Raw genomic sequence first — 20,176 nt, 5'->3', positions numbered from 1 at the left:
GTCGGAATGCCCATGACCTGCCTGCGCCCTCCGTATGAACGCTAGGTAATTTGTACACACACTTGTCATAACTAACAGCGCCAGTAAAGTAGAGATAGTTATAGCCAATCAAGGGCCAATTGAATAATTAAATAATGCACAGAAGTGTTACTATCCTATGGCTCTATGTGGAGACGTTATCAACATGGACGCCCATTAGAATGTTATTTTACCACTAACTGGTTATGTTTTAGCACTAGTCCCATTTCATGCAATGAGACCTAGATACTAATAACATGTCGCTACGAGAACCTGGAACGCCCTTCCAACATCCATAAGAACAGAACTGAAGGAAAGATTAAAATAGCACAGGTTTAGTGTTAAAATAACCATTTTAATGGCTGGTAACCAAGTGGTAGAGCACCAGAGGGGGAGACGGGTGGGAAGAATGGATAGTCCAAGTGCTCTTATCTACATACAGTTGTTATGTGAAATGTGTTTTCAAGTTTTGTATTCTAGCATTGCCTACCAACTCTGTCATGCCTTGGGGTTGTGTGATGAAAAACTGAATTGCATGTCCTCTTCCTGTCTCTGGTGATCATGGTGTGCTCCCATCTAGTTGTGTTGAAATAAACATTAAAGAATGACATGTGGGATCTCTCTCCATCCCTGTTCTGTCCCATCCCCACAAGATCTGTCCTCGTCTGCACAAGCCTCGATACTTTAAACTCGTAAGTGTTCAAGGATTGTGCAGATGAGGACAGAACTTGCAGGAAAGGGACAGGGATAGAGATAGGTCCCACGGGGGTGGGGGCAAATTTGTCCCCATGTTCTCTAGTAAACATTTTTTGTGTTTCTCTCATAACCAGTTTGTAACTAGTCCTTGTATGGAGCAGTGATTTACATTTCTAGAGACATTCCTTTTTCTTTAATTAAAGGGGAAAGTGATCAACATGGGATCCTGTTAAGACAGGTTATTTTATTGTTAACCCCAGTTACTAGTGGTAAAATAATCATATTGATAACTTCCCCATGTAGTGGGACTATGTAATCTCTGGGGTGTTGGAGGGGTAAGCTGTTCTCAGGTATCCCCCACTCGGAGACCATAGAGTCAGGATTGAAGATGCTCATGAGAGGTCTGAGTGAAGTTGAGGAAGAGGGAAAGTTAAGGGAGGGAGAGGGAGAGAATAGACAGTAAGATAAGGTACATACACTGAGATTACTCCCTCGGGGTCGCACCTTCCTCCTCTGACACAGCCATACAAGACGGAGCACACAGAAACAAAGACAAGAAAATAAATAGGACAGCCCAGAAGAAACTCAGAGTGGGAAGAGAGTGAGGTAAAAGGGAGCCGTAGAAGTGGGGAGAGGAGGGGGGGGACAGAAAATATCAAACAGTTAACAGTGAGCAATCAAAAAGGATATAGTTAATTTCCAAATTCCTATACATTTCTCCTGAGCAGAGAAGAAAGCAGAGGAAAGAGAGGCAGACGGGTGGAGATGAGCAGGCAAGGGGACCGTGAAAGCTTCGGGGATGTGTGGTATCTACCCCGCCCTGCCACTGGTTTCTGAGCATCACCTAGTGGCATCCCACAAATGCAACCCACTGTGAAAAGCTGGGCCTGGCAAGAGGCAGGAACCATGATGTACAGGTGAGGGGTAAATTAGAGGGCGAAGAAGAGGATGAGTGGAAAGAAAGGGGGTGACATACAGGGTTAAGGGAGAATAAAGGAGTGTGACAGAGTTGGAGGAAGAGAAAGGATACTGAGAGAGGGAAAAGAGAGTTTTAGACAGAAGAACAGGACAAAATGAGAGAGTGAGACACAGAAGATCTAAACAAAAGAGAAAGAAACTAAAGCATGATAGAAAGAGACAAGAAGAGAGGACAAAACAAGAGATCTGAGACAGGAGGAAAGGAGCAATTCCAGGGAAAAGATAGAAGACAGCGACAGTAAAAGACAAGACATAGTGGCAGAGTGAGAGGGAAAGAAAAGGCGAGCGTGACAGAGTGAATGAAGGGAGAGTATGACAGAAGGAGGAGAAACTCAAAATTAAAGATAGGAGAGTGTGATAAAGTGAAAAACAAAATTAGGGGAAAAGGAGAGGAGTCTATGGCAGAGTGAAACACAAGCAAGTGTGATGGAGTGAGGGGGAAAGAATGAGAGTGAGACAGAATGAGAGAGAGAAGGTAGGGGAAGGAGGGAGGATAGGAGAGTGCGACAGAGTGAAAGATAGAGAAGTGTGATAGAATGTGACAGAATGAGGGCAAAAAATAGTAGGTAGAAGAGAATGGTAGAATGAAATACAGAAGAGAGTGACAAAGGGGAGTGTGACAGAATAAAGAGAGGAAAGAAAGAAAGACAAGTGAGACAGAATGAGAAGGAAAGGGGAGGAGGGCCTGACAAAGGGAGAGGAATGAAGCTGAGATGCAGCATTTATTTGCAAGTAATCAGCTTTGCAGAGACTGCTTGATCGGACCCTCTCTCAAATTTAGCTCCACCTGATTCTAGCTCCCCTGGCTGCCAGAACACAGAAAGCCTGGCTGAGGGCAGGAAGCACCAATCACCTGCCAGGCTCCTCCGAATCCTGCACAACAGCCCTGAGGATGAATCTCACCTGGCAAGATCTGCCCTAGGTGAGGAGAGAGTCGCTAACATGTTAAAGGCCTCTTCAGGGGAGCAGCCTACTTCCATCCATTTCACAGCTCTTGGACCCCGCTTGCGTGCTGTAACTGTCCCCTGATGTGGGTTGCACACATGAAATGGTCTGTGGGGGCCATGCTCAGTGATGGGTTGGAGAGCATAATAGGTTCAGCACATGGGCATGGGACATGCTCCGTGGTATGGGTAGCTTATGAGCAGCTGAATGGAAGAAGGGAGCAGCGTATGGTCACTGGACATCACACAGTTGTGAATCACTTTTCTGACCACAACAGTTGATTCAGTTACAGACACAAAAACTTCCAGCCTCCTCTTCCCCTAAGAAATCTACGCACCACACACTTCAGGATCCCCCAGTCTCTTGTGCCTTTGGAAAAATGTAGGCATTTTGCATTGGAACACATTTTATAACTCTTTGAGGATCTGCGAGTCACTCAGACCTTTGTCAACACCTCAGAAAGACAGTAAGCTCCCCCCCTATCAGCTTTCTGCATCTTTTTCCTGGTGCATATGTGCTCTTCACAGTTTGAAATTTGGAAGGCCACGTTACAGCCGTTTCTTTTTACATTTGTGAGAAACAGTGAAAGAAAATTGGACTTTAATATGAGAAAGACCACTTGCTGCATGTGGCCTGAGCAGGGTTCCAAAATCTACATGCTAGGTGGCACCTCCTCCCCCCCCCCCCCCCCCCCACACACACACACCTCCACTGCCAATTCTGGGGTCCATTCCCCTACATTTCCCTTGAATCCCCAAAACATGTCACAGACTACTTCACACATATGGCACCTGACTGGTCCATTAAGGTTATGACATCAGACAGGACATCTGTGACACTGCTGCTCCCGAGCGCTCGGAGGATTCACGGGACCAAGCATCTTAACCTTCCTTACATCTGGGGCTTGGCCATCACAAAGTGTGTTGTGGGTAGATTATTTCTTAAAGATGAACTTCGGACTCTCAGATTTCCACTTGGAATAGTCTTTTGTTTTGACAATGTAGCATATGCAGAACCCTTCTCATGATAACATACGCCCCATGCTAACAGACACCTTCAGGGTTTTTGTCTTATTGGTACTGTGAGATGCACAATCTTGTGGCAATGGGAAGTTTACTCTCCAATTCTGGGAGATTTCCATGCTCTTTGTAGCATAGGTCAGTAATCAAAGTGCATGCCAAAATATAGGTCCTATGGCCAAGGAGGTGGGTTGTAACAGAAGGACCCTCTAAAAGTCCTGCTAAACGCGGTCTCAACTTACCCACTGCTGGTGTTACATCCCAAATATAACTCCTGTCAGACAGACTCTGATTCTAAGCATCGGCCCTACTGAGAGTGGCAAAGTTCACCTTTAAGGTTTGCTACTTATAGACTCAACTTTTCCCTCTTTCACTACAACTTTGAAACAATTAAAGAGACTCTTACCTGGTTCTCAGCGGGGAGCCGTGGCATGGATGCCGCCCGGCCATGCCCTTCCATTGGCAGGTAGTGGTCACTGTCCGAGTAGCCACCTTTTCCCATCTCTCTCATCTCCACGGACTGCAAATCAGAAGTGCATGAGAGAGTCAACACTTTCCCCAACTTCCCCCTCTGGGAGAGTCACAGTAAGGATGGATGACACAGCAGGCAGATCTTGATATGTGGCAAATTTGGACTTTGTAGGCCATATATCAAAGTGTTGCTGATTCTGGGTCTGCCTGGCTAATAATTGTTTATCCCAGGACAAACAGGCAGGTATTCTCACATATGGGTGATGTCATCAGACGGAGCCTAGATGCGTACGCCTCACGAGCAGACTTGCTTGAAGAAACTAGAAGTTTCGAGTTGCCCGCACTGCGCATGCGCGAGTGCCTTCCTGCCCAATGCACAGGGCGCGTCTCCTCAGTTCTTAGTTTTCCGCGGAGCCAAAAAGTCCGTCTTTTTGGCTCTCTCCGGTAACTTCGTACGTTCGTGCCTTCTCTCACCACGGTTTGTGTTTTATTTTTCTCACGAATCGCTGTGTTTTTACTTTCCCAGTGTTTTTTCCAAAGCCTCATTCTCACCCTGGAGAATCAGCTCTTCATACTCTGGACTGTAACATAGAAACATAGAAAGATGACGGCAGATAAGGGCCATAGCCCATCAAGTCTGCCCACACTATTTACCCACCCTCTTAAATCTACTGACCCCCTAAAGAATAATTGTAATTATACTGTCACTCTACTGACCCGCTCATTCAGTCCTAGTGACCCTAGGACTGTAAACGTGCTTTGGCCTTCTACTTGGAACGCACCAAACCACAAAGAACTGCTCCTCAACTTTTTGTCTCTTTTGATCCAAATAAGTTGGGGAGACATGATTGAGACGTTTAAATACGTCACCGGACGTATAGAAGTGGAAGATAACATTTTCCTTCTCAGAGGCCCCTCAACCACAAGGGGGCACCCGCTCAAACTCAAGGGCGGAAAATTTCACGGCGACACCAGGAAGTATTTCTTCACGGAGCGAGTGATTGATCAATGGAACAAGCTTCCAGTACAGGTAATCGAGGCCAGCAGCGTGCCAGATTTTAAGAATAAATGGGACGCCCATGTGGGATCCCTACATGGGTCAGGGTAAAACATTGGCTAATCTTAAGGGGAGGGTCTATAGAGTGGGCAGACTTGATGGGCCTTGGCCCTTTTCTGCCGTCATCTTTCTATGTTTCTATCCAATTTCTAAACGCACCATCTCTAATTGGATGGCGGCTTGTATCTCTTTCTGCTATACCCAGGCTGGATTACCACTTCACAGTAAAGTCACAACCCATAAAGTCAGAGCAATGGCAGCTTCTGTAGCTTTCCTCAGATCGACACCGATTGAGGAGATTTGCAAGGCTGCTACTTGGTCCTCGGTTCATACCTTCACTTCTCACTATTGTCTGGATACTTTCTCCAGACGGGATGGACAGTTTGGCCAAACAGTATTACAAAATTTATTCTCCTAAATTGCCAACGCTCCCACCATCCCATTCTGGTTAGCTTGGAAGTCACCCATATGTGAGAATACCTGCCTGCTTGTCCTAGGATAAAGCACAGTTACTTACCGTAACAGATGTAATCCAGGGACAGCAGGCAGCTATTCTCACAACCCACCCACCTCCCCTGCTAGCTATCTGAACTGAGGAGACGTGCCTTGTGCGCTGGGCGGGAAGGCACTTGCGCATGTGCGGTGCGGGTGACTCGAAACTTCTAGTTTCTTCAAGCAAGTTTGCTTGTGAGGTGTCCGCATCGAGGCTCCATCGGATGACGTCACCCATATGTGAGAATAGCTGCCTGCTGTCCCTGGATAACACCTGTTACGGTAAGTAACTGTGCTTTATGGACTTTTGCTCTGGAAATTCATTCAAACCTCTTGAAGACCTACTTTATGTTAAATGTCATCTCCTGTAACAAATTCCACAGCTTGTTTGTCCTAAATTGTTACTTGTTAGTTTCATGGAACGTATTCTTGTTTTTATGTTTGAAAGGTTAAATGACTCTTCTCTATTTAACCATTCCACCTCACTGATGATTTTAGAGACCTGTCATATCTCCCCTCAGCTGCCTTTTCACTTCTTTAGCCTTTCCTTCCATCCCCTCAATAATTTTGGTTGCCCTTCTCTGTATCTTTTTGGAGATGCAGCAACCACAATTGGTCAAGGTGAGGTCACATCATGGAGATAAACAGAGGCATTAGGAATCTGTTTTAATCTCCATTCCTTTCCTAATAATTCCTAACATACTGTTGGCTTTTTTGGCAACCACTGCATGTAAGCGGAAGATTTCTATGTCCTGTCCACAATGACACGTAAATCCAGTTCCTCAGTGGCGACTCCTTATATGGAACCTGCGTCATAAAGACCTGTGTGGCCCATCCAGTCTGCCCTACAGTCACATTCATTATCAGGGCAATGTTGAACCAACAATCCACTAATTATTCATTTTTCATGCTAAGTTCCACAATATTCCACTATAAGATGTCTTCCCCTCCCCCTCCCAAAAAAAACAACCCAAATAGGCAAACCCTATACTTAGGCAACATGTCAGGTGCAAGTATGGGATTCCAACCCACGATTTCTCCAACATGGAGGTGAAACCCATTTTCCTCTGAGCCACCAGTCAGCCAGTTGCTGGTTTCTTGCTTTTTCTTCCCTGGACTCAGCTGTGAAACAGGTGCAAGTGAGGGCTTTGACCCCAGGAACTAACTAACATGGGAGGGAATCCCAGTCCTCAGAGCCACCGTGCACTCATCCAACATACGGAGTGCCCAGAGCACCAGCAAGGGTTCAAATCCTGCTATAGCTCCATGTGGTTTGGGGTAACTTAACCCCCCACTGCCTCAGTTATAAGCCACCCAGAGACAGGGAAGTACCTGACCGTAGCTCACCTTGAGCCAAATCCAAATTATTAGCAACATTTGACTTGCCATTTTGGCTCCCAGGCTCACAAGGTCCTGCAACTTCTCACATTCTAACCATGTTTAACTGCTTTGAATCATTTTCTATCATCTGAAAATGTGATCGATTCCAGATTATTAATGGCTATGTTAAAGGGCACTTATCCCAATACAGATCCCGGAGGCGCTCCACTATTTACCCCTTTACATTGGGAAAACTGGCCATTTAGCCCTATTCTTTGCTTCTTGTCTTTAAACCAGCTGGCGATCCACAATAAGATACCGCCTGCTATCTCATGACTTTTCAATTCCATAAGGACTTTATCAAACACCTCCTAAAAAACCAGCAATACTGTATGAACCAGCTCACTTTTAGCCACACACTAATTCACATAGCCAAAGAATTCTAATATGTTAGTAAAATCCACGTTGGCTCTTCCCCATTCAACCAGGTTTATCTAAATGAGCAGTATAATATAAAAGTCTCAAAATTAAGCCTGCAACAGTCAATGTTTTATAAAACTCCTCCAAGTATTCAGTGCTGATATCCAGCTTCTGGCCAGCAGTGAATATTAGAAGTGATGCCGATCACCAGTGCTATCTGGTTAGTACTGAGAATCAGAGGCAAGTGAAGCACCTGGGAATTTGGCCGCCTGCTGGGAATGTCCTGCGGACGACCTCGTTCAGGACTCCACGGCCCTGCTTTCTGAAACATCTCCTGTGCCCGCTGGGTCACCCACGACTGACTCTCCTTCATACCACCTTCCAGTGTTCCTCTGTAGAGAACATAGAGAGCTCAATCAGCATTCAGCCTGCAAATACACTATGAAGGGTCAAGACAGACTGACTATGTTGTGTTGTGTTGAGTGCTGGGAGTTAAACAGCTCATGATTAATAGGTGATGGCTGGGGCTTGGAGGGGGAGCAGTTTAGTACTGAAACAGGATGCCAGGAGGAAGGCATATGAGGCCAGCTAGGTGAAGGCTTACTCTTCTAGCACCTGGCTGAATCTGAACGCTTGGCAGCTGAATTTCTCACTCAGCTCCCATTGTCAGCTAAATACAGATGCTCACCCTGGCTCACAAGCCAGTAGTCTCTCTACCTGTAACACACAAAGTAAGCAAGAAGGACCAAGACTAGCATACATTTTCAGTAGCCTACCTAATTGAAAACAATTTGGAATGCCTCCAGTTTCTACAGAACATGGCAGAGAGACTGTTGGCAGGGGCCAAATCCTCACACCATGTGAACTGAATGTTACGAAGCCTGTACTAGCTCCAAGTGGCATCACTGAAAATCCAGACCAGTCTATCCACCTGCAATATTCAGCAGGTAATATATCCCTTCACAAGGGCTTCACTAAAGTCCATGTATAACTAAGTGGTTGAATACCAATCTGCTTCCCTGGCAAGACTAGTGTCCACTGGCGTAACACAGAAAACTGGGCAGCAGCAGGTTGTTGGCTTCCTTCACCCTGACTCTTGAGCGCAGTAGTAAAAGGGAGGAGGAGAATGAGGAAGACTTACAGGCCACCTCCTGGATCCAGCTGAGATGAGGGAAGAGACGTCTGACCTAGGCCACCCTCCTGCGTTGGTGACGGCGGTTCCATGCGTTGAAACATTAGCGGCGTTCGATTCTGCAGGAGGACATGAAATGAGCTGGTATCAGACAGTCCTGCAACACTCGAGCGGCCTCTGGGAAACACTGGGAAAATAAATGCAGAGCCAGGCCTGTGCCTCGATGGAGCACGGGGGAGCCCAAATTCCCTTATATAATGCTATCAGAACCCAGTATTAGCACCATAGAGCTGATGTTACTGCAGGGAGAGCTGGTATCAGACAGGCGGGGCCTAGGGAAGGGGAGGGGACCCAAAGCCTACCTTCAGGTATTCCTCCTTCAGACTGCAGAAGCTTGGAAACCCCTGTTGCATAGGGGCCCAGGGCAATTGCCCTACTTGCCACTCTTTAAAGCTGACATTGAATGCAGCAGTGGCATGCATAAATTATGATATTCTATAAGCTGTATGCATAAGTAGCAGCTCCACCCATGCCCTACCTATGCCCCACCCATGCCCACATATTCCACACCCAAGTGAACACCCCCTTTCATTGCATAAGTGGCAGCTTCACCCATGCCCTGCCCATGTGAAAACCCCCTACTATTCCATTTTTTGTGCTTTTAAGGGATGGCACTCAGTCAATTGGCTGCCATTTGTATGCATAAGTGCCAGTTTTCTGCACATTTACATGAGCCTGTGGTGTGAAACTGGAGCTATCTTGGAAGTCAAAGCTGCCCTCTCGAGCAAGGAGATTGTGAGAGAGGCCGCCTGTTCATGTCTTTTCTCATAAAATCAAATGAGAATGCCTATGGTTATTTCACGCTTCACCTGCAATTTCTGGGTGCAGCTACAGCTGACACCAGGTTTTCTTCTCAGCACTGTTTTAAACTACAGTTATTACAAAATATGACAGCTAAATTGATTTATGGAGAAGTTCAATCAGGTTATGCCGTTGTTGATCCAATTACATTGGTTACCTGTTCAAAATTTTTAACCTATCCTGTGGCAAGGCACTCCTATCGTTTCAATCTTTTTTTTATTCTAGATTTTCTAATACTATATGTATACATTTTAAGGGACTTTAATTTCAAATCAATTACAATTCAAACAGCATTCCCACGCACATTAAATCTCACTTCTGTACTTTTTTCTAAAGCTTTACAAACTCATTTATTTTATAAATATTTTAATATTGTATTGCCATACAGGAGGGAAGTTTTGTCAATCTGAACGGAGTTTGTTAATGCATCTCTGTGACCTGCTTTGACCTGGTTCTGATATAAGTAGGATACACCGCTCTGAATGAAACAGAATGAGTAACAAGGGTTTATCCACAGCAGAGCTCAATGTTATTCTAACAGGCATCATTAGGGTTTTATGAGCTGAGGGAGGAAACTCAACCCTCCATGGGGTGTCAAAAAGCCAGGAACAGCCCTGCTTCCTGCATCCCCTTTTGCACAGTCTCTGGCAGATTGCCCTAAAGGAAGAAACTGCAAAATATACCTTTTTCTGGGGAGGTGGGACAGACCCATGCAATCCATCCCACCCAGCTCCCCTGTTGTTACCTGCTCCTCCCGAAGGGCCTGAAGCCGCTTGGCTTTACTTTGTCGGTAATACTCCATAATCATCATGGCTGCATAAATCTTTCCCACTGTCAGGTCTGTGGCTGCAGGAGATAGAGAGAAGAAAATTTGCAGGACATCTCAGTGCTGGGTCTGTGGGCTCTTTCTCCATCTCTTGAAACCTGCAACAGAGACGGGTTCTGCCTTCCCACTGAAAACTGACATGTATAGATTTGGAAATGCAGTGTTGAGGGTGACGTTCACTTTCCAGTCTAGCCTGCCTTTGGTCCCATCCACTTTTCCCTCATTGTTATCCCCCAAGAACTCTTTTCCTTGCTATTGAGATTCTTGCTTTCCAAGTGGAGTATCCTGATCTTTTTATGCAAACTGGATATAAGCACCTAGCCAGTTTGCTCAAAAATCTCACTGGATTGGATTGGTTTTATTATTCTTGATTTACATAGAAATATGATGGCAGATAAAGGCCAAACAATACTGTTTTCAAGAGTTTCCTAAAAGATAAATATGACATGACATTTTCAGATAAGCAGGGCCCACATATGAAAAAGCTTGACTTCTTGTCAAGACATCTCATGTGACTAGACAGAAAAGTTGCTTACTCTAAAGGGGAGGTTCTCCAAGGTTGGTAAATAAGTGACTCACATAGCCCAAAACCTTGAGGTGACAAACTCTCATGCTTAGGTCTGGGTATGTCAGGTGGTTTACATGTCTGCATCATCACTTGGGGGCCACTTCAATCATTAGCAAGCTTAAGATGACCAAGAACTAATTTCTAGGGGAGAAGGGAAGCTTTCATAAGGATTTGGAGAACCCTTCTGCAGGTAGTCCAAGGACAAGAAAGTGAGACCTGCTGGGCTATAGTGGTTCAATCTGCTCAGCTAAGGCAACCCAAGCTTCTCATAAAGACAGACTTTCTAAGGTCTTTGATCAACTGCAAGTAGAAGGGCTGCAGCTCTTTGGCCGAACCCCCCAGGAAGCCACCAGCTTCCAAAGACTTCCAAGCAGGCTAGGGTGACCAGGTTACCCATTCCAGAAGGGAGACTTTTTGGCCAATCCTGGTTTTAAAATTACATTCCAAAGCAGTGTAGGATTTGTAGTCCATGATTCTATCTATTGAAATCGGTGCAACAGGTCCCATAATGCACCAGAATGAGGTTGGCAGAAATTCAGGACTGGCCAAAATGTCTCCCTTCTGAAATGGGTAACCTTGTCACCCTACTTATGGCCCAGACTCAGCGGGACATCTTACATTTATGGGGTGTGACCAGGAGATCCAGCGTTTTCTGGGACAGATGAGGCCAAATGGCCATCATTTCTTTCCGCAGTTCTGCATCCATCTGCTGCTTGTCAGCTCCACCTAGAAAGCCACAAAGCAAACGCGAGACTGTCACTAGTGGTTCCACAGAACACCACCATGGCCTCTGCTGGCAGAAGCAGGAAGTGTAGGTGTTAGGTTGTTAGGTGACACCCCCCCCTCAATGCAGTTCCAGGCTTATTACACATACTGTACCTTTTGCTATTTTTATGTCCAGTGCAGTCCTTATCAGAGCCATGAGGGTAGAGTTAAAGTGGACCGTATTGTCATCAGCAACTGGCAGGTCCATGCGTAGAAGCCTCTGCAGAGATGCAATGAGAAAATGGTTACCCTGCCCTCCTAGTGCATAGCTGTGTAGCAAATGAAGCCTCCTCTGGAGAACTCTGAGGTGTCTGAGTGACAGTAACCTGCTGGGCTTTCAGTCTCTAGCCTGCCAATGAGGAGAAGTAAAAGCTCCAGGTGACCCGCCTCTGCTAGCCAGCGCTTCAGGCCTTTAGATTAGAGGCTGTTTTCTCCTGGATCGTGAAGTATGTTGCATGTGTGTACGTCCGTGTGTCTTAAACAATCTCTACCCACAGTGTACTGCCAGAAGCCTTAGATCACCTTGTACCTAGGGTTACCATATGGCTCCAGAAAAAGGATGATGGATTGAGACATCCACGTTTTACTTCCATTAAAAGCAATGGAAGTAAGGAGGACAGATAGAGACATGTGGGCTTTTACTTCCATTGAAGGCATTGGAAGTAAACATCAGATGTCCCAATTCATCTTCCTTTTTCTGGAGCCATAAGGTAACCCTACTTGTACCTCACACCCCCAATGCTCTGCTCCAACAACACAATCCCACCATCCTAAACTAAGGCCTATTTACACTACACCTACATTTTCCTCAGAGTTCTTCTTCAAGGGACTCATTTGGAAAAGAAAAGGCCACCCCCCTCCCAAGACGAATCCAACACAAGGCCTATTTCAAGGTCGCAGAGCATAGAGTGTAGGCGAAAGCCAATGCAAAGAAATGCAATGCCACAAAATGCATCGATGTCCATCAAACTTGCAGCAAGTGCACAGAACAGGCACCTTATGTTACAACCGGCTGCATGCGCCACCAGCACCACTGCCCCAGGGGCATGCAGGGGCCATGCATCATGCAGACTTCAGCACGAGAACCTGCACATGACGAGCAAGGCATACAGAGAAGCGAAGCACAGAGAACACCTCGAGACTCATTCATAGCTCTCGTATAGACTAATAACATGATATCATCTTCCTGTTCTCAGTGCAATGGGGCATCCTAAGTGATTCTGATAATGGTCACGGTTGCAGACCATGAAAATGGTGTTAGGGTTTGGTTATAACTTTGCAACTAAAAATTGCATCCACCAGAACTTTCAGGAAGAGACACAGCATAAGGAAGGCAGGATAGAGAGAGAGCAAGAGGAAAGAAAGGGATTTCTGCAGGGATGTTCAGCGCATGCCTTCTGACCAGGAAAGCGGGAACTCTATAAGTAAAGTGTATTTGTTTCCCATCCCAGTGGTGAGCTGGGGAGGACCAGAGGAGAGCTGCTTTAGTCTGACAGTCCTTCCCTGGACAGCAGGCTGTGTGCGAAAATGGAAGAGGCTGAGGGGAAAGGATGGAATAAGCAAATGGAGATTGAAGCTGTGAGATTTCAGTCAAGGGAGGTGCACAAACTCAGACTCCCATCCCCTCCCTCAACCATGAAGCAGGTTGGATGTACCATTCTCATAATCACTGTCCATACCTGCCCCAGGAGACTCTCAACAGTGCTGGATTAGAATGGAAAACAGGAGACTGTCCAACAGAGAATCAAAAACTGACAGCAGATAAAGACCCTATGGCATGTCCAGTCTGTCCATCCACACCAACTACTATCTCTACCATCCCTTGCTCTGCCTCAGAGAAACATAGAAAACGACTCAGATAAAGACCCTATGGCCTATCCAGTCTGTCCATTTGCACTAACTACTAATTTCTACAATCTCTTCCTCTAAGAACATAAGAATTGCCGCTGCTGGGTCAGACCAGTGGTCCATCGTGCCCAGTAGTCTGCTCATGCAACTGCCCCCAGGTCAAAGACCAGCGCCCTAACTGAGACTAGCCTTACCTGCGTACGTTCTGGTTCAGCAGGAACTTGTCTAACTTTGTCTTGAATCCCTGGAGGCTGTTTTCCCCTATAACAGCCTCCGGAAGAGCATTCCAGTTTTCTACCACTCTCTGGGTGAAGAAGAACTTCCTTACATTTGTACAGAATCTATCCCCTTTTAACTTTAGAGTGCCCTCTCCCTTAGAAATCCTCTGAACTTATCCCATGCTTTCTTCAATTCAGCTACAGTTCTCATTTCTACCACCTTCACTGGGAGGCCACCACCCTCTCTCTGAAGAAGTATTTCCTTAGATTACTCCTGAGTCTAAACCTTTTCACTGTCATCAACCACCTTTTCTACCTGTTTGGCCACCTTTAAGATCATCACATCTGATCAAACCCAAGTTCTGCTTGTCTTTCTTGCACAGATGTACTTCATCCCCCTAGACCCTATCACTCCTTCGGTTTTGCAACCCAAATGCATGGCCCTGAATTTATTTTTTAGCATTAGATCTTAGTTGCCAAATCCTGGACCATTCTTCCTGCTTAGCTAGGTCCCTCCTCATATTATCCACACCTGTCTAGCCTGTTGCAGATGTTGTTATCCATGTGGAGGCTGATCTTGTCCAATAGTGATTCCACAATATTGCCTACAAAAATGATTTAAGAAATGGACCCGGAACTCATTCCTGTGAAACACCACTGGTCATGCTTTTATCTTCAAAATGAACTGCATTTACTGACTACCCTCTGTTGTCTTCCACTCAACCAGTTCCTAACCTACTTTGGGGCCCATCCCGAGAGCATTCCGTTGGAATACCGTCAAAGGCTTTGCTAAAATCTAAATGCACCACATCTAGCGCTCTGCCTCAATCCAATTCTCTGGTCACCCAGTCAAAGAAATTAATCAGATTTATCTGACAAAATCTGCCTCTAGTGAGACTATGTTCATACTGTCCTGAGGAAGGGGGCGTTGGTTTCCAAAAGCTAGTCAAACTGTATTCGGTGGATGTAATAGAAATGGTTATTACTTTATTTTCCATTAGAGCGGACTAACATGGAAACCAAGCAACTTCTGCCTCAGGTCCTAAAATCCCTGGATTCCTCTGTTTTAGGTAGGTGAAAATCCAATTGCTGTGGGTTTGGATTCTGCAGTGAGACATTTTAGCTGGCTTCATGTGGAACTGAGTGTGATGGATGTGTAGTATTTCTGCTATCCTCAGCCCTGCATATTAGAAAGAACACAGCTTAAGACCAGCTATTGAGACAGACATGGGGGAATCCAATACTTGTCCTGGAATCTGTAGAATGGGATCTTGCTACTCTTTGGAGATTCATCATGGAATGTTGCTACAATTTGGGTTTCTGTCAGGTACTTGTGACCTGGATTGACCACTGTGAAATCGAGATACTGGGCTAGAGGGACCATTGGGCTGACCCAGTATTCATATGTTCTTATGATTGAGGCTGTGTCCCATGAAATAGAGTCTGGCCTCTGTTTGGGGCTTGTGAGTCTCTTTTCCTAGAGGTATTATTCCTGGATATTCCAAGCTGGGACCTGTGTGGGCTTCAGCTTCAACTACCCTGTTATTTTTAAGTTGATTAAAACATAGCCACTTAAGTTGATATTCAGCACTTAAGTGGCTATGGTCTCATTTATAGCATAAACCTGGCCACTTAAGAGCTGAATATCAGCACTTAAGTGGCCAAGAGCTGACTCTGCTCCCCAGAACATCCACGACAAAGACAGCTATATTCAGTGGCTCTCAGCTAGTTAAGAGCTCACTGACCAAGCAATTTACTTGGTCTTCGTCCAGCTAAATTGCTATGAATATCAGACCCAAAGTGTTTTCAGGGTGAAAGTTTGGAGGGAGAAAGACCTCAGTATGATCTAGGGTTTGGCACCTCCAAAGGGTGAATGAAAATGAAGGAGTTAAGGAAGAGATGAGCCGACAGAGTGATAGCGGGGAACATCGAAATGATTTGGCAGCTGTATGTGACAGGCAGGGAGGGACTCAGGAGTAGGGGGCCACAGAGGAGGAGCTGGACATCAGGTTAGAAGTGGATTGACGAGACGAGAGAGAGGACAGAGAGAAGATAAGAATGGGAAAAAAAAAGGTTAGTAGCAGGGTTTCTATTCAACTTAAGAATATGTCTATAAAAATATTCTCCTGGTTTCTTCCTTTTGTTGGGCTTCCTATCACCTTTGCCTCTCAGGCTGGGGGGAGGGATCCTGTCATGCAGTCCACAGAGAGCAGGATTCAGGGGCTTTGCCCCCTCCTGTCCTGCATAGCTTCTCCCTTTCCAACCCTGCCCATCACCTCCAGTAGCCTCACTGGAGCTGGGATCTTCTTATACATGAAGTCTCCTGTTTGTTTCCCATTGCCCGATGCTGAAAAATGTACTTTAAAAAAAACCCCAGCCAGCACTTATAGAGCCATTTTCCAAGCCATTAGACACTGATTGTGCAAATGAGCTTATAGGGTAGTGTCTACCCAACTGGTAGGTTAAATGAATTTAGACAACCTTTGTGTATCGTTACCTGCAAGAACAGATGTTCCTAGGGGCTGGGCCTGGGTAGTCTATGGGTACTGCAAAACGACGGTCCTATTCCCACTTCATGCTGAGCCACTGGAATCGACTGCCCCTGCCGATCAGATCCCTTGAAGGACTCCTCAGCTTTAGAAAAGCAATAAAAACATACCTCTTCACCTAAACCCCTACCCTTGACCGATAGACTACAAAGAGATGGATATTGGTACCTGAACCAGTATGCGTCGCATAAGGATAACTTTTATCATACACTGTAACTTTCTGTGTGTCAAATTAGGTATAACTTGTACTGGAAACCTTGCATCGTAAAGACAACCATAGCAAACTGTATATTATCATTAGCCCCTAGTATGTATCATGTTAGGATAAAAACTTGTACTGAAATGATGTATGTTAAACCTGTAACCCGTTCTGAACTAGAAAATGAATTCAATAAATACCCCAGAGCGTTCAGAGTTTAACTGGGGTTATTATCAAAACAGAAGCAAGCCCCTGCTTTTCCTTTGCAAACACGACCGAGTCAGTTGTTTCTGCTAGCACTTCTTTCCAGTAGCACGACCTTCCACTTCGTTCTATTCAGGGGTGGGCAAACAGAGCCAATTGCCATGGCCATGTTACTGGGTGTCCCCAAACAGGCTTGAAATTAAAAGTAGACAACCTGCAAGCATGCATTGGGAGCCATGTCCAGCACCAGCCCTGATTATATCCACTTCTCTTCTGCTTGACCACAGAAAGCAATTGTAATCCTCTCCTTGCCTTTTCAATTCTCTCCTGTAGACTTGGTCATTAGGTCCCTGAATTTTTTAACTCTTTGCAGACTGTAGTGAATTCTCATCCTTGCTCAGGTTTGAAAACATCTGCAGGGACTCTGCCGAGAAAGACAGAAAGAATCCTGGACCTCCTTGTGAAGGAAGCATTCTAGTTGTCTGTCCATCCAGCAGAATTGGCAAATACACTAAACACAGGTAGACAGGACCCACCAGTACACAAGGGACACTTGGTTACTAGTGTCCAGAATAGGGGCTCTGGGAAGCATGTGGTCTAGCTGTCTGTCTGTCCATCAGGCCTCGCCATTATAGTAGATGATGGCAGATAAAGACCCGAATGATCCATCCAGTCTGCCCAACCTGATTCAATTTAAATTTTTTTTTTTCTTCTTCTTAGCTATTTCTGGGTGAGAATCCAAAGCTTTACCCGGTACTGTGCTTGGGTTCCAACTGCCGAAATCTCTGTTAAGACTTACTCCAGCCCATCTACACCCTCCCAGCCATTGAAGCCCTCCCCTGCCCATCCTCCTCCAAACGGCCATGCACAGACACAGACCGTACAAGTCTGCCCAGTAACTGGCCTAGTTCAATCTTTAATATTATTTTCTGATTCTAAATCTTCTGTGTTCATCCCACGCTTCTTTGAACTCAGTCACAGTTTTACTCTCCACCACCTCTCTCGGGAGCGCATTCCAGGCATCCACCACCCTCTCCGTAAAGTAGAATTTCCTAACATTGCCCCTGAATCTACCACCTCTCAACCTCAAATTATGTCCTCTGGTTTTACCATTTTCCTTTCTCTGGAAAAGATTTTGTTCTACGTTAATACCCTTTAAGTATTTGAACGTCTGAATCATATCTCCCCTGTCTCTCCTTTCCTCTAGGGTATACATATTCAGGGCTTCCAGTCTCTCCTCATACGTCTTCTGGCGCAAGCCTCCTATCATTTTCGTCGCCCTCCTCTGGACCGCCTCAAGTCTTCTTACGTCTTTCGCCAGATACGGTCTCCAAAACTGAACATAATACTCCAAGTGGGGCCTTACCAATGACCTGTACAGGGGCATCAACACCTTCTTTCTACTGACTAGGCCTCTCTTTATACAGCCCAGCATCCTTCTGGCAGCCGCCACTGCCTTGTCACACTGTTTTTTCGCCTTTAGATCTTCGGACACTATCACCCCAAGGTCCCTCTCCCCGTCCGTGCATATCAGCTTCTCTCCTCCCAGCATATACGGTTCCTTCCTATTATTAATCCCCAAATGCATTACTCTGCATTTCTTTGCATTGAATTTTAGTTGCCAGGCATTAGACCATTCCTCTAACTTTTGCAGATCCTTATCATTATGTTTGACACTGAGAAGTCAAGTACAACCCTTCAGTCTAATCTCCCATTCCCTGTGGACTACATGACCTTTGACCACGGGCCCCCTCCTCTGAAAATGAAAGGAAAGTAAATGTTTCTCAGGGTCCCGGCTGTATCTCTCATCCTGCCCTTCCTGCTTCTGGCCAACAGACAGGCCTGAAGCCCCTTCGGAGTCAGGAGAGATCTATCCAGATCCCAAAGAGGCTTTGAGCACACCTGCTAGAGCAGGTGAGAGGTACAGCAGGACTGGGCTCCCCTGTCCCTTTCCCCCCACCCCGAGTTTACTGGCCATAATGGAGTCTCTGACACGACAGAAAACACTAACAGACTGTACGACACACTGTCAGGGTTTAGAAAACTTCATCTAGAGAGGGTTCAGCTGATTAAACTTCTGTTTCCCACGTTTGCTACTTTGTTTTGCTTTAGGATTTTTATTCTACCTTATATGCAACTCGCGGTGGGCATTTCTTCCCCAAACCCAGGGGTGGAGACATGTGTCTCAACATCTCATACATATCTCTGTAATTCATTCGGCCCCTGAGAGCAGTGGGAAAACAAACACATGAGCCAAAAAAAGGCCCCCAAAATATATATATATATATATAAAGAGAGAGAAAAGAACAAAACTTGCAAGAGAAAAGGGGAAAATATGAATTACTTCACTGATTGAAAGGAGAAAGAGGCATGAGAGAGAGAGAGAGAGAGAGAGAAAGACATAAGGTCAGAACTTGTTTCTTGTTTGTTATCGACTGCTCTTTATGAGCTCTGTCTGAGGTCTCTAGCACAGCCTCACAAAGAGAGCTCTTGGGGGCAAGGAGAGCCCTCTGCCAGCACTGGAGGAGGGAGGAAGGGCGGGAGGGCGTAGAGTGTCAAATGGTGGCATGGTAATGCAGACGCTCCCCTCCCCAAATGAAAAGGTCCGTTGATGCACTCCCCCGTGCGACACGATGCCTTTCCAGCTAAGAGCAAGCAGAAATGGTGGGAGACAACCAAGACCTGTCCATGCGTTAGTCTCAGTGCCTGCATCATTTGTTCATAGTCAGAGAAAGTAAGTCTAAGTAGAAAAATGCAAATTAGGGATATATACGTCTATATATAGATAGATGGATACTTCTCTGCATATCCATATATATACACATACACGTATATATGCATTCATATATATATATAATATATATATTAAAAAAACCAAAAGCAACATTCATTCCGTCGATGCTAGCAGGTTTTAGGTTTTAGTGGAAATCAAACCTTGCAAGCAACCCTATGAGGGCATTTCTTCCCTAAGCCCAGGGGGGGAGAGATAACCCGTAATAAACTGTACATATCCTTATAATGAATGCGCCCGCTGCAAGAAGAATACAGGGAAGTTAGTGCATTGGTAGACTAGCGAAATGTTCAAAGCGAGAGAGCCTCCTTTCCTCCCAACCCAACAGCTTCATAAAACGTATACATTTACGCAAGAGAGCACAGGACAGCTCACTTCCCTGCCTCCCTATTCCTCAGTCCACTCTTATTCTACCCTTCCTATACGATATGTACAAAAAGGATTACAGAACATCCATTTTCCCTCGGTCAGATCTCTTCCTTTTCTACTAGGCCCTCCCCAGCACAATACACACACATACATGCAATCATGTTCAAACACAGGCACGCACACATATATATATTGGATTTTTTATCTTAGAAATGTATTACATATTTTTAGTGTATCAGGTACCTTCGGGACAGATAGGGTCATTTTTCTCAAGTACCTAATTTCATTTTAGTTTGATACATTGTAAACTGCGGGAGCGGTAGATCAAATCTTAAATAAACATTAACATGTACGGTATGTATATACACAGATGTAAACAGTGGTGTAGTAAGGGGGGCTCCAGCCCCCCTCCTCCTCTCCGCTCCCCCCC

The 20,176-nt window shown here is 45.5% G+C and overlaps 1 protein-coding gene across 3 annotated transcripts in view; it reads right to left on the bottom strand.

Moving 5' to 3' along the window:
- Positions 1–20,176, bottom strand: part of CACNA1A (calcium voltage-gated channel subunit alpha1 A) — a 134,752-nt gene that overhangs the window by 6,876 nt on the left and 107,700 nt on the right. For 2 of the 3 annotated variants that reach the window (XM_033924194.1, XM_033924195.1), the window contains exons 37-43: positions 18,713–18,809; positions 11,683–11,788; positions 11,422–11,529; positions 10,155–10,255; positions 8,558–8,667; positions 7,670–7,808; positions 4,063–4,176 (exon numbers count right to left, since the gene is read on the bottom strand). In XM_033924194.1, coding sequence (XP_033780085.1) covers positions 4,063–4,176; positions 7,670–7,808; positions 8,558–8,667; positions 10,155–10,255; positions 11,422–11,529; positions 11,683–11,788; positions 18,713–18,809 — 775 coding nt within the window. Of the gene's footprint in view, positions 1–4,062; positions 4,177–7,669; positions 7,809–8,557; positions 8,668–10,154; positions 10,256–11,421; positions 11,530–11,682; positions 11,789–18,712; positions 18,810–20,176 lie in introns of those variants that run through there. The other variant, XR_004537250.1, reaches the window with a different exon arrangement.

Source organism: Geotrypetes seraphini, chromosome 16, assembly GCF_902459505.1.
Source record: "Geotrypetes seraphini chromosome 16, aGeoSer1.1, whole genome shotgun sequence".
Taxonomy (NCBI): Eukaryota; Metazoa; Chordata; class Amphibia; order Gymnophiona; family Dermophiidae; genus Geotrypetes; species Geotrypetes seraphini.
This window is presented reverse-complemented; position numbering and strand designations above follow the sequence as displayed.